Source organism: Balaenoptera physalus (assembly GCF_965194825.1).
Source record: "Balaenoptera physalus genome assembly, chromosome: 6".
Lineage (NCBI taxonomy): Eukaryota > Metazoa > Chordata > Mammalia > Artiodactyla > Balaenopteridae > Balaenoptera > Balaenoptera physalus.
Window position 1 is genome coordinate 91,313,373 of NC_138885.1, and position 15,499 is coordinate 91,328,871.

The 15,499-nt window shown below is 32.5% G+C and overlaps 1 protein-coding gene across 6 annotated transcripts in view; it reads left to right on the plus strand.

Moving 5' to 3' along the window:
* Positions 1 to 15,499, plus strand: part of LOC309663244 (aldehyde oxidase 1) — a 121,972-nt gene that overhangs the window by 24,417 nt on the left and 82,056 nt on the right. For all 6 annotated transcript variants that reach the window (XR_014265171.1, XR_014265172.1, XM_082466862.1 and 3 more), the window contains exons 6-8: positions 7,884 to 8,092; positions 9,807 to 12,998; positions 14,460 to 14,610. Coding sequence is in view for 4 of the 6 variants with exons in the window: in XM_082466862.1 (XP_082322988.1) it covers positions 7,884 to 8,092; positions 9,807 to 12,998; positions 14,460 to 14,610 (3,552 nt within the window). In the remaining 2 variants the exon portion in view is untranslated. The remainder of the gene's footprint in view (positions 1 to 7,883; positions 8,093 to 9,806; positions 12,999 to 14,459; positions 14,611 to 15,499) is intronic.

The following is a 15,499-nucleotide window of genomic DNA, read 5'->3' on the forward strand; positions in this document are numbered from 1 at the left end:
TGAAAGAAATTGAAGATATAATCTAATAGAATTCAGCTTTAAACTTTGAAATAATATTCAGTTTTCCCGTAGTTTCTAGAGAAGAAAGAGGCACAGGTAGACCTTGAGTTACATAGGTTTGAATTACACTGGTTCAGAATACTTAGATTTTCATACAACATAATCTGTGTGTGTTATGCAATGTTCAGGTTTCATCAACCTGTAGTTGCCTGTTAAGGTAGAAATGAGATGGTTGTGGTATCTTGCTACAGGTTGTATTTCCAGGGCTCCAAGGAAACTTACCCATCAATTCAATAACCAAGGTCATCTATAGAATCCTGCTACTCTTCAGTTCTTTCTTTTCCTCCAGGTCACCACTGGCCTCATGTTTTCTGCTGGGTAAATCTGATAACTATTTCTACCTTTATTATCTTGCATACTACTCAGACTTTAAAATTAACTTTCATCATTACTATTCTCCTGACCAAAATTCCCATTTCTTGATTAATTTGATTATAATCTTAGTAAATACCCTATTTCAAACCTATCACTTTTAAAGACAGTTACTGAGGTCCAGAGAGGTAAAATGACTCAGTGAATTAATAGCATTGATCAGAATTGTCTTGTCTCTTTTAGACAATGATCTTTCTGTTACATAAATTATAGGTTTAATGCATTTTTTTAAGTGTACAAAGTGCACTTATGTATTGAAGTGGTATCTGTACTATAGTAAAAAAAAAATTCTTTTATCCACTGTGTCATTTTCTATTCATTCCAGTTTGTTCCATTGTTTTGTCTTTTCTGTACTGGCACCACATTGCACCTGTACATTTTAATTAATATAGTTTTAAAATAGTACATTTTGTTGTCTTGTAGGTGCTCAGTTCTTTTTCAAGAAAATCTTGGCTGTCATTATGCATGCATTATTTCATGTAAATGTATGAATCAAGTGTTAACTTGCCCTCCAGAAAATTTTCTTGTGTTTTTTTAAGTAAACTTTTGTTTGAAGTATAATGTACATTTTAGAAAAGTGCCAAAATCTTTAGAGAATGATGAATTTTCACAGTGAACACTATATGGTATAGCCAATATCCAGACCAAGAAACAGATTATTACCAGTACCTCAGATATCCTGTGCCCCTTGCCAGTCACTACTCATCACCCACCCAAGGATAAATATTATCCTGACTACTAACATTGTAGATTAATTAATTTTGCCTAGTTTTGAATTTCCTATAATGAAATCATATAGGATGTATGATTTTGGTCTCTGGCTCCTGTAACTCAACATTGTGTTCATGAGATTTCATCCATATTGTCCTATGTAGTTGTAGATCAGTCATTCTCATTGCTGTGTAGTATTCCATTGTATGATTATTCCATAATTTATCTATCCTTCTGTTTTTAGTTTTTTTGCTAGGTTTGGTCTATTATAAATAATTCTACCTTGTATCTGCCTTTTGATTAATATATATAAACATTTCTGTTGGGTATATACTTAGGAGTAGAATTGCTGGGTTTACCTGTATTTGGCTTTGCAAGGAACTGCTAAACAGTTTTCTAAAGGGATTATGCCAGTTTACATTTCTAACAGCAATATATGAGAATTCCTGTTGTTATGTATCTCCAACAACACTTGTTATTGTCTGTCTTTTTCATTTTAGCCATATGGGGTGTAGAGGTAGTACGCTGAAGTTTTAATTTCCCGATACTTAATGAAGTTAGGCATCTGTTTATATGTTTATTTTCTTTCTATCAGGTTATCTTTTTTTTTTTTCTTTGCAGATTTGTAGGAGTTCTTTCTATACAATGTGTATAAATTCTTTGTGCATACAAATGTCTGTTACTCTGTGGCTTGCCTCTTTGCTCTCTTAATGGTATCTTTGGATGAACCCAATTTATATATCTATATCTGTTTGTCCCCCTCCCTCTTACGGTTATGCTTTCTGTGTCTTTTAAGAAAGCCTTTACCAATTGCAAGGTCATGACGTGTTCTCCTATGTATGTTTTCTTTTAAAACCTTTATTATTTTCTCTTTCATGTTTAGATCTTCAGTCTACCTAGAATTTTGGGTATGATGTGAGAGAAAAGTCATTTATTTTTTTAGTGTGAAAATCCTGTTGACCTTGAACCATTTATTGAAAAGACCATCCTTTCCCCACCTCATTGCACTGTCATCTGTATAAAAAATCAAGTGACTGGATATGTATGGGTCTATTTCTGAACTCACTATTCTATTACATGAGTCTTTTTGTCAAAACCACACTATCTTAATTACTAGCTTTATAATAAGTCTCGATATTTGATAGTTTGAATCTCTATTTTAGTTATTTATGCTTTAAAAATATATATTTCTTGGCCTTTTGCATTTCCATGTGAATTTTAGAATCAGCTTGTCAGTTTACATACACACACACACACACACACACACACACACCCCCCTGGAATTTTGATTGGGATTATGTAGAATATAGTTCAGTTTGGGGAAAATTGACACTTTATAAAAGTGAGTGTTTCATCCATTACCATGGTATATCACTCTGTTTTTTAGATATTATGTATGTAGTTTTAGAATACAGTTATTGCACATCTTACATTTATTCCTACTTATTTGATGTTTTTAGTGCTATTCTTTTTATTTATTTATTTATTTATTTTTTCTTTTTTTAGTACTATTCTTGATAGTTTTCAAATTGTCTTTTTCTTTTTGATGATAGTATATAGAAATACAACTAATTTTTGAATATTGACCTTGTTTATATTGACGTTGCTATTAATTTTAATAGTTTATCCATAGTTTTTTTAAAATTTTCTATTAATAGAATTTTTTTATTTGTAAATAAGAACAGTTTTCCCTTCACCCGCCTCTCCAGTTTATAGGCCTTTTATCTTTTGTTTCTTACCTTGTTGGACTGATTATTTCTTGTTCAGTAATGAATAAAAGTACTAACAGTGGGTATTCTTATTGTAGTCCCATTATTTAATATGTTTGCTCTTAGGTTCTTATAGATTCTCCTTATCAGATTAAAGTAGTTCCATTGTACTCCTAGTTTGCTGAGAGTTTTTTCATCAATGGCTGTTGGATTTTATCAAATGCTTTTTCTGTCACTATTGAGAAGATAATATTTTTCTCTTTTTTTTCTATTAATGTAATGAATTTTTAATATTTTTTCTACTAAGGTAATGAATTATAATTGATATTTTTAATGTTAAGTCACTTACAATCTTGAAATGAATCGCTCCTGATGATATATCCCTTTGATACATATCACTAAATTTATTTTGCTAATCCTTTAAAGGATTTTTGCATGTATTTTAATAATGAAGATGATGTATAATTTTCCTTTATTATAATATATTTTGTCAAGTTTTGATATTTATATTATGCTGGTCACAGTAAGTGAATTGATAAATACCCCTCTTTCTATTTTCTGGAAGTATTTGTGTAAAAAAATATTTTTTCTTTAAATATTTGGGAGAAGTTATCTGGACCTGAAGTTTTTTTGTGGAAGCATTTTTGATAACATCCCATTTTAATAGATGTAAGAATATTCAGCTTTTCTATTTCTTCTTTTGTCAGGTTTGTTAATTTTTAAAAAGATTTGTCCATTTCATTTAAAATATCAAATTTTTGGCATATAATTGTTCAGAATAGCTTTAGTCACACGTTTAATGTCTGCTGTAGGGTACATAATGATGTTCTCTTTTTCTTTCTCAATATTGGCTATTTGTTTTTTCTCACTTTTTTCTTGATTAGTTTTGCCCTAGAGATTTATCAATGTTATCATCTTTGCAAAGATGAATCATCTTTGGGGTTATGTTGATCCTTCTTTTAGTATATTTATTTCCTATTGCATTTATTCTGCTTCTTATTACCTTTTCTTTTTTAAATTTTATTGAAGTATAGTTGATTTACAGTGTTGTGTTTATCTTTTCAATTTAAAAGTTTTATTATTACTGTAATTATTTGTTTCTTAAAATGGTTTAGATTATTGTTTTTAAGCCTTTTCAAAAATATGAAGTTGTTGGGGCATAGCTGCCTACATTTAAGGCTATTTTTCTCCTTTAGCTGCATCCCACATTTTTTGATAAGCTGTATCCTTATTATCATTTATTTCAAAGTATTTATTACCTTCGGTTCAGATACATTGTTTGACTCATGGATCATTTACAAGCTTATTTAATCTCCAAGCAGCTGGGTGTTTTCTTCTAATTACTTTTTGTTGGTTTCTAATTTAATTCCTTTGTGATTACAGAATATAGTTCAAGTGATTTTAGTCGTTTTAAATTTATTGAGACTTGCATTAGAACACAGCTTGGTCTAATTTGGTAAATATTTTTGGTACACATGGAAAGAATGTGTATTTTGTGGCTGTTGGATGCAGTATTTTATATATGTCAATTATGTCAGGTTTGCTGATTATATTGTTCAGACTTTCCATATCTTTCCTGCTTCTCTTGTCTGTTTATCAGCTTTTGAGAGAAGTGCATTAAAGTCTACCACTGTGATTATGGATTTATCTATTTCTCCTTTTAGTTCTGTCAGTTTTTTGCTTATATATTTTAAAGTTGTTACTAGATGCATATAAATTTAGGATTGATTTGTTTTCCTGATAAATCGTTTTATCAATATGAAATAATTCTGGAAATGATACTGCTTTAAAGTCTACTTGTCTGATATAACATTGCCATGGTGTGTCCTTTTCTATACTTTCAAACTCTCTGTTATATTTAAAATGCATGTAGGTTTACCTTTTTTAAAAAATGAATTTAATGTAATATCATCTCTTTTATTTAGAATAGCTGTTATGTTTACATTTAATATAATTCCTGAGAGAGTTGGATTTATATCTGCCATCTAGTTATTTTCTATTTGAGCCACCTGTTTTATGTTCCTTTTTCTTTCCTTTATTTCATTTGAAATAAAATATTTTTCATAATTTAATTTTCCTTGTCTGTTAACTTCTATTCCTTTATGATGACCCTAATGATAGCAACACTCATCCTTGATTTATTATACTCTAATACTGATTATTGTATTAACATTCCTCAGTAATGCTAGCACCTTCGAACACTTCGACTCGACATTCCTGTGTCCTGCCTTTATGTTATTATTATGTATTTTCATTCTGCATATATTTTAATCCCTCAAATTAACTACTTTCACTGTTTTGTGTAGTCAATATTCATTTCCAATTTCTTCATATTGCTTCCTGCATTTTTTAATTGTATGCTCCTTTTTAATTGTATTTTATTTTTTGTTTTTCCAGCTTTATTGAGGTAAAATTCACAAATAAGCTTCTTGTGTTTTATTTCCTTCTGAGATAATTTTCCTTCTGCCTGAAGAAATCCTTTGTTATTTAGTGCAGGTACTAGCAATGCATCCACTCAGCTTTTATTTTTCTGGAAACATATTTATATCACCTTCATTTTTAAAGATTATGTTTGCAATTATAAAACTTTAGGTTATTAAATTTTAGCAATTTAAAGGTATCATTTCATTGTCTTCTGGCTTCTGTCTTTACTGTTGAAAAGTTGGCACCGTTCCTGCAAGTTGAGGAAGTTCCTTTTTATTCTGGTTTGCTGAGAGTTTTAATAATGAATTTGTATTGAATTTTGTCAAATTTGTTTTTTCTGAATCTGTGGAGAGAATCATAACTTTTCTCCTTTGTTCTATTAATGTGACTTTGATTTTTTTAATGTTAAACCAACCTTACATTCCTAGAATAAATTCCACTTGGTCATGGTGTATAATAATGATGTATTATTCTTTCTATGTGTTGATGGATTTGATTTGCTAATAATTACTTAAAGAATTTTGTACTTATTTTCATAAGGAATATTGGTCTATAATTTTCTTATTATATATTTGATAGGTTTTGATAATGGTTATGCTGGCTTTGTAAAATGAGATAAGAAGCATTCCCTCTTCCTCCATTTTCTGAAAAAAATTGTACAATTGGTATTTCTCCCTTAAGTATTTGAGAGAATTCATAAGAGAAGTGGGTCTGGAGTTTTTAATTATTAATTTCATTTCTTAGATAGATATGGAGGGCTTTTCAGATTTTCTGTTCTTTTCAGGTCAACTTAGAAAATATTTGTCTTTTTAGAAAATTATCCATTTCATCTAGACAGTAAAGTTTGATCAAACTAGTTAGAGTTATGTCAATTTTACAGATCTCTTAAAAAAACTCAGCTTTTGGTTTCATTGATTTTTGTTTTTTCTCAATTTTTTTTCAGTTTCATATTTCTTTGGTGTCTGTACCTTATTATTTCCTTTTTTCTACTTATTTTTTAAAAATTGAGATATAGTTCACATAACATAAAATTTCTCATAATATGAAGTTTATTTTTTAAAGTATACAATGCAGTGGTTTTTAATATATTCACAAAGTTGTGCAACATTCACCACTCTCCAATTCCAGAATATTTTCATCACTCCAAAAAGAAAATCTATATCCATTAGTAGTCATTTCTCATCTCTTCTTCCCCAACCCCCAGCAACCACTAATCCACTTTCTGTCTCTATGGATTGCCTATTTTGGACATTTCATATGAATGGAATCACACAATATGTCGCCTTTTGTGTCTGGCTTCTTTCACTTGGCATAACATTTTCAAGTTTCATCCATATTATAGCACGTATTAGTATTTCATTCCTTTTAATGGCTGGTTAATAATACTCAGACTCGTTATTACTTCCCTGTGATGAACAACATATGAAATCTCATTTCAGTTCTATAATCCTTAGCTGGGCCGCTTGGAATCTTTCTCATATATGTGATTCAGGAATGAGCTAGAGATTTGGAGAGAGGTTATGCACAAAATTTGGGGCTCCCCTGTCTACTTTTCCTGTTATTTCTCCCATCACACACACTTTACAGCAGTTGTAGTTGCCCCGAATTCTGACCTTGAACTAATAAGACTGGATTTCTAACTTCTAGAAAATGTGGCACTGACTGAGGTTTGTAAACAGTGAGAAGCTCACCCTTTTTCTAAGTGCCAATCCCTCTTCTGTATCTAGTTGCTTTTTATTCACTCTCCAGTGACTTCAGGTAGTTGTTTTTTTTATATTTTGTCCAGAATTTATAGTCATTATGTTTGATTCAATAGTAGCTGTTTGGCCATTACCTGAAGCAGAACCTCTCCTCTGTAAAATAAACAATTTTTGCTAACCTGTTTCTTCAAGTGGTATAGACATTTCCTCCCAATGACTATTCTACTAATAGGTGCCTTTAAATTTTTAACAAATATTTTCTAGTATTTATTTTTATCATTATCAGTAATTTTTAAATATCTATGATATGTTTGGCATACAAAGCAAAATCCTTATCATTGGAGCATATTACTCTTTCTTCTCTGAATTCAAAAAGGTCATTTTGTCTATTTCCATAGATTTCTTTTTCCCCCCATAGATTTAACTACTCTAGGAATATGGCTTTAGTTTACATGGATACCTTTTGGAAACACAGCAGACTTTATTACACACAAAACTTTACATACAAGTTGTACTTGTTTGAAACCAGAGGAAGAGTTTTGGCTTTTCCATAGAATTAATTACAGGAAAATTATAAATATTATACATGAATATTTATAAGTATGTTTGAACTTTATTCATTTCATTAATATTATTGTCCTAATAGCTCAACCAGTGATTATATCATTTATCTCCTTTTGGAGTCACTGGAGATAAGGGGATAAGAAGCATTCCTGTTTTACTCCTCCGTACTATTAGAAACTACCTATTTCCTACCTATAATTGCCTTCATTGAACACAAAATGGTATCAGGGTGGGTTTGTGGTTGGATCTTAAATAAATGGAATATAGAAAGAACTATCCATGTAATTTTCTAAATAATTTTTGTAAAATACAAAATTCCTCATTCATTCTTACTTGCTTTTAGGGTTCCATTAACTTCAAATGATGATGATGATGACGATAAAGAGAAAATGCAGTGTGGCAATATCATGTCAAAGACATCACCTGATAGCCCCTCTTTGGTATCAACTCAGCATAACTTGGAATTGTTATTTCTTAAAGAAAATGATCAGAATGTTTGTGGTGTAAATGATTCAAAACACATTTCTTCTATTGTTGATATACTTCCCAAAGGTGAGATTTTTTTTTTTTTAATTCATTTTGAGTGTCAGTATTAAATAGTTAACATTCATTGGATCTTATTCTTGGGGGCCATCATGTATAAACAGTTAATAAGTTAGACTTCTTATGTTACAGATTTCCTAACTTCTACTATTTAAAATTTCTGGTGAAAAAATTAGTTTAAAAGTAAATATGCCAGGACTTCCCTGGTGGTGCAGTGGTTAAGAATCTGCCTGCCAATGCAGGGGACACAGCTTCAGTCCCTGTTCCAGGAAGATCCCACATGCCATGGAGCAACTAAGCCCATGCGCCACAACTACTGAGCCTGCGCTCTAGAGCCCGTGAGCCACAACTACTGAGCCCGTGTGCCACAGCTGCTGAAACCTGTGCACCTAGAGCCTGTGCTCCACAACAAGAGAAGCCACTGCAATGAGAAACCCATGCACCACAACGAAGAGTAGCCCCGGCTCACCGCAACTAGAGAAAGCCCACGCGCAGCAACGAAGACCCAATGCAGCCAAAAAAAAGTAAATATGCCAACAAATGTCAGGTCTACAGTGGCCTAATACTACTACTCTGGAAACAGTATTTAGAAGTGAGCTGGCCTAAAGAGCTTTTCTTGGTATCTTAGCTTATGAATTGAAAGACATGATATATTATTTAGTTATATCTTCTCTTTTTCATAGATATAAAAATTGAGGTTCTAGATAAGTGTAGTGACTTTTTCAAGATCATAACCAATTGGTGATAAAGCAAGAGCTTGAGCCTAGGTGATGGTTGAGCAAGAAAAAATGATGACACTTACATTTTAATTATATGGTATTTTAAAATAATAATCCTGTGGTGTAGTCTGGCTTATATATTTGACATAGAATTTCAGATTGGGATATGGAACCATAACTATATTGAATTTGGAGTTTGAATTATTTTTCCTTTCTAAAAGGTATATGACTCTGTATATATAATTTTTATAAACTTTAGGTACCTGCTGATAACATTTTGATAGTAATCCTTATCAGAGTTATCACTGTTACTTGGGTTCATTTCCCAGACTCCTCTCACTTAGAAACATATGTTAATGTTAATGGCTCTATTGTTGGCTATTCTCCACTCTACTGCTGAGGCCAAGGCAGAGTGAATTCCCAGTATATATTTTCTGTAGATAGAAATGTAAAATGTGACTTATGACTACTCCATTCAGTTCTACTTTATTTATTTGTTAAATATTTATTTATTTTTTATTTTTGGCTGTGTCGGGCCTTAGTTGTGGCGCGCGGGATCTTCATTGTGACATGTGGGATCCTCTGCTGTGGCATGCGGGCTTCTCTCTAGTTGTGGCACACAGGCTCCAGAGCACGTAGGCTGTGTAGTTGTGGCGTGTGGGCTCTGTAGTTGCAGCACGTGGGCTCTCTAGTTGTGGTCCACTTGCTCAGTAGTTGCAGCGCGCGGGGTTAGTTGCCCCACGGCATGTGGGATCTTAGTTCTCTGACCAGGGATTGAACTCTCATCCCCTGCATTGAAAGGCAGATTCTTAACCACTGGACCACAGGGAAGTCCCCTACTTTATTTTTTATCGGCATAGATTCTTCATAATATTAGTATCTGAACAGAACACATTGTCAGAAATCCTTTCCCTGAAACAGTTTGATTCCTAATCTCATTTGTTTAAAATAATAAATTCCTTGTTACTACTTATTTCTGAATTTTGTTTCCCTTTATTTTATAGAAAGCCATTCCCACTCAGACCAAAGTTCCAGGAGTTCTCTAATGAGTGAGATGAAAAATGCCCAGTCGATGAGCCACAGAAAGAAGTCATCTCCTAGTAATGTGACTAAAAGGAAAAAACGTGTATCATCTTGGGAATCAAATAATCCTGCAGACACTCCCTGTGTAACAGATTTGGATCAACAACAGATTTCAAGTCCAATATTAAATTGGAATAATGAAATAAAAGATTGTACTAACGAAGCAAATATTAAAATGCAAAGAAACATAATGTGCCTTCCTGCCTCATCTGAGTCTACAAGTGAACCTACTGCAGAGGGCATGAATCCAGTTCAGGTTAATGATGACTTTCAATTGCAAAAAACTGTGTATGATGATGACATGGATTTAACTGCTAGTGAAGTAAGCAAAATTGTTACAGTTTCAACAGGCACTAAAAATAAAAGAGATAATAAAAAACCAAATGATTGTGGAATGACAACTTTCAGAAAAGTGAAAGATCCAAGCTCTGAAAAAAAGAGAGAAAGATCAAAGAGACAATTTAAAAATAGTTCAGATGTGAATATTGAGGAAAAGATCAAAAATGGACCGGAAAGAAGATCTGTTGTCCTGGATGGCAAAGGGGATTCAGAAGAACCAAATTTTATTTTCAGTACTGAACAGCTGACTCAGTTGAACATGCTGAAGAAAATAACCCTTCATAATGGCTTTGATCAGGATGACAGACAAAGTACACAGTATAACAAAAAGAAGAAAAGAATTCATGTAACAGATGATCAAGAGGAAACATACTCTTTCTCCCAAAGTTCAGATAAATTCCAGCAGGACAGTAAATTTGATATGGGTCCTAGTTCTCTAGCTTATAAGAAAAGTAAAACTTCTAGACAGACATTTGTGATTCATATATTAGAAAAAGATAACTTATTCCCAAACCAAAAGGTTAAGGAAACCACCTCTGAAAACCTAGGAGTCACAAGTGAATTTCAAACAGCTTATCTTTCCAACAAAGATAATGGAAAGTTATGTGATTATGAGACCCAAAATATGTTAGATTTGAAAAAGCATGTCACTGATATGCAACCCACTCAGCAAAATGAATCAAAAATAAATAAGAAGCTTAGGCAGAAAATAAATCGGAAGACAGAAATAATTTCTGAAATGAACCAAATACTTGGGGATAATGCCAAAGATGTGCAAGGCCCAGGAAAAGGTAACTTTTCCTTCCAAACCCGAGAGGATAAAGAAATCATCTCTGGAAACCTAGAAGTTTCAAATGACTTTCAAAAATCTGGTATTTCCACTGGCAATAATGGAAACCTGTGTGATTGTGAGACCCAGAATGTATTGGGTCTGCAAAAGCAGATCACCGACGTGTACCCTGTTCAGCAAAATGAATCAAAAATTAATAAGAATCTTAGGCAGAAAGTAAATCGGAAGACAGAAATAATTTCCGAAGTGAATCTTTTAGCTAATAACAAAAGTGGGTATTGCCCAGAAAAGGGTAACTCTTTCTTTCTAACCCAGGATAAAGAAATTATCTCTGAAAACCTAGAAGGCACAAGTGAGTTTCAAACACCTCCTCTTGCTTCCAAAGATAGTAGAAACCTATATGATTATGACACTCAAAATGTTTTGGGGGTGAAAAAGCATGTTTATGATATACAACCTGCTTGTCAAAATGAATCAAAACTAGATAAGAAGCTTAGGCAAAAGGTATGTCAGAAGACAGAAATCATTTCTGAAATCAACCAAATATATAAGAATGATGACAAAGGAATGCATGACCCAGAAAAAGGTAACTTACTTTCTCTAACCCAAAAAGATAAAGAAATCATCCCTGAAAACCTAGAAGATGCAAATGAGTTTCAGATAGCTGATCCTTCCCTCAGAGGTAATAGGAATCCATGTGATTATGAGACTCAAAACCTTTTAGGGGTGAAAAAGCATGCTACTGATACTGGGAAGCAAAATGAATCAAAAATAAATAAGAGTCTCAGGCAGAAAGTAAGTCGGAAGACAGAAATAATTTTGGAAATGAACCAAAAAAATGAATTGAACGACAAAAGTGTACATGACACAGTAAAAGGTGCCTTCTTTTCCCTAACCCCAAAGGATAAAGAAACCATTTCTGAAAACCTAGAAGTCACAAATGAATTTCAAACGATTTATCTTCCCACCAAAAATAACGGAAATTTGTATACCCAGAGTATGTTGGATTTGAAAAAGCATGTCACTGATAAGCAACCCGCTCAGCAGAATGAATCAAAAATAAATAAGAAGCTTAGGCAGAAAGTAAATCGGAAGACAGAAATAATTTCTGAAATGTACCAGATATATGAAGATAATGATAAAGATGAGCATGGCCAAGAAAGCTATACAAAAGATCTTAATTTAAAAATAAATAAATCTAAACAAAGACTTGAAGGCCAAGGTATTATCAGTGGATACTGTATGGAAATCAACAGTAATGAAAAAGAAAATGGTGGTCAAATTTCAAATCCTTATAAACCAGTTAAAAAGCGTGGGAAAGAACCGTCAGGCAAGGCAAAGAACATTTTGGCAAAAGGTAACAACAAACCTATTTTGCACTTAACAGGTTCTTCACAGACGTCTGTCTCCTTAGAACCAGGTTTACAACACACTACTGATGAGACAGATTCTGACCCTGGAAACCAAATGGAACTACATAAGAATCCAAAGCAAAGCACTACGACTCTGAATAAAAAGAGAGATATCCCCTTTGTGGAAGTGACAAAGGAAGGAGAGTGCCAGGTCAAAAAAATAAATAAAATGACATCCAAATCAAAGAAAAGGAAGACCTTCGTAGATCCTTCTCCAGATAGTCATGAACTAATGGAGATAATATCTGACACCGTTGAGGGAATATCAGTTGAATCTGAATATGCTGTTAAGGAAAAAAATTTGGAAAATGAGGAAATTGTCAAAATTAAGCCAGACTTTTACACAAAAATGTTGAAATCTTTATCTCAGATATATTCACCTAACAGACAAGATTCTTCCTTTAACAGTGTTCCTGAGGGTTCAAAACCTTTGAGTATTTCTTCTAGTAAAAATCTGAAAGAAAATTTTGCTCTGGAGAGCTCACCCATCTTTCAAATAAGTGATGATGTGCATGAGAAGATGAAAAAGATGAAATTTAAAGTCAACCAAAGAACACAAAGATCAGAAATAGGTATGTCCATACCTGAAGTGATCAAGTTTTAAAATTATATATATTTTTTCATTTAACCAGTAAAGCATTTCCTGTTATAACTGTTTTTTATGGAATTTTAAAACAATGTATAATTGTGTAGCCCGATCTGTAGAAGCAATATGGAGGAATTTAAAGAAAGTTTAATACTTTGAGAAGATAACAATGAGAGTGGCTTGGACATTTATACACTAAAAAATGTATTTGGCCTTTAGCACAAAGTTGTCTGATAATGGCATTAGGCAGATAATTTCCTTTTTCATATTTTTGAAGGAAATTGGGTGTTTTAAATGGATATAATAATGAATTGCCCTGGTTTGATTTTACCAAAGACAATTGCAAATTTCTTAAGGTTGGGACTCTCTCCAATAGCATATATTTAATATGATCAAAACTTATTCTAGGTATTTTAGAAGATTAAAAAATAAAAAATACCAACTCCCTTTCCTCAGAGTACATGTATGGAAAAGTAACAGGTACAGTGTTTAAATATGGCAAATGCTTTAATAAAACCACACATGTTAAGGGATGTAATGACAGGGAATAATTTTGGCTAGAGGAATCTGCAGAGGCATCATCAAATAGATAGCATTTTAAGCCCTAAAGGATAGGTAGGATTTTTACCTTTAGTGTTTATTTCTTATTTTCCCCAGTTATTAAAATCATACTCACTCATTGCAGAAAATTGAAAGTAGAGAATCAGAAAATAGTAGAAAAAACAATCACCCAGAAGAACTGCAGTCAACATTTTGGCATATGCATGCAGGCTTGAATCTATGCATTTTAAAATATATACTTGAAATCATACTATATATAACATTACTTACCTCACTTTTTCCCCTTAACATTGACGTTCTTTTGTTATTAGCAATTTTGCAACATTAGACATTCCCATATCAATTAAAGTTTTCTACTGGGAGCCTAACATTTCAATATATGTATGTAGAGCACTAGGATTTTTATGGATAAGACTTCAGGTAAAAGGAATACTGACGCAAAAGAAGTGCCAAGGTCTAGAGTTGCAGGACATTTTAGAGACTGGTGAGCCGTCTTTCATCTCTGTTCCTCATGGTGCCTTTCATAGCGTGAGCAGTCGGCGACAAATGTTGAATGAATGTGCAGTAATTTGTGTGATTCTGTGACTAGAGTTGAATTCATGAAGAATTTCTGTCAGCCTAAATGTGATTTCAGAATAAAAATATTGCAGGCTACTACTTTGATAGTTTGTCTTAAATGGTAGGTCTGTTTTCCTCTCATTATTGCTAGAAAAAAACTGATTTACAGATAATTTCAGTGCTACTTTTGTAAAATTTAAAGTTATAACTTAATTATTAAGTTTAAAAATTTGCTACCAATAATTTACAAACCAGTAAATATCCTATATGTAGTTCCATATTTCTATATATACTGTTAAAAATATTTTGAAAACAATACTCTTTTCAGGTGTTAGAATGCTACAGGACTTGACAAATACCAGTTTTGTTTCAAATAACACTGCTAAATCTGAAAACAAGTTAGAAGATCTATCTTCGGAGCTGTCAAGCCGAAGAAGAAGGTGTACTCCTCTCTCTTTAAAAGAGCCAAGTCTCAAAGGGTGAGTATTTTAATGACATAAAAGCGATTTCAGTGCGGTACTATAAAATACGTGCTTTCAAAAAGATTCCTGCCTGAATTAGTATTTGAAAACTTTTGAGTATCAGTGAAGCATGTATTGTTGACATGTAACAACCACAGTATGATCTGGGTAAAATTTGAAGAAATGTCTTCTTTTATTCTTTGAACAGGCTTAAAAATTTTTTTTTGTTGCCTATAATTTGCAAACCTCATTATTTGTTACCCCCATTTATTGATTTTCTACCTTGTCCTTAGGAGAATTCAGAGTGTTTATATGTCCTTTGGTCTCAAAGAATAATAGTCCTTTTTCTTTTTTTTTAAAACCTCAAACATGCACCCCAAAAGAGGGAATAGTACTCCCCCCACCATTCATACATCCCTCAACTTTGAGAGTTATCAATATTTTGCCATATTTACTTCTGCCATCCGTTTTTTGTTGTTGTATCTTTAAAGCAAATCCCTAATACTGAGTCATTTAATTCCTAAAACACTTCTGTATATATCTCTAGAAAATAAAAACTTAACAAAACTGGACAACAGTGATCACAACTAACAAAATTATCAATAATTCCTCACTGTCGTCTAATAGCAAATTCCAATTCACATTTCCTTGATTATCTAAAAAATGTCCAAATGCCTTTTATATATGTTTTATTCAGAATCTTATTTTTCCAAGGATAAATGAAGTTGCTATTTCAGAGAACCTGATCATATTTGGGATGGTATTTCCAAAAGGATAGAGAGAAATATCCTCAAATTTTCTCTTTGCATTTGTTTCAGTGTTTGCTTTTATAAAATTAGACATTGATCGTTTTTGACAGGTATTTTAAAACAATAACCAGCAGGTGGCAGCAATGCAAGAGAGGGTG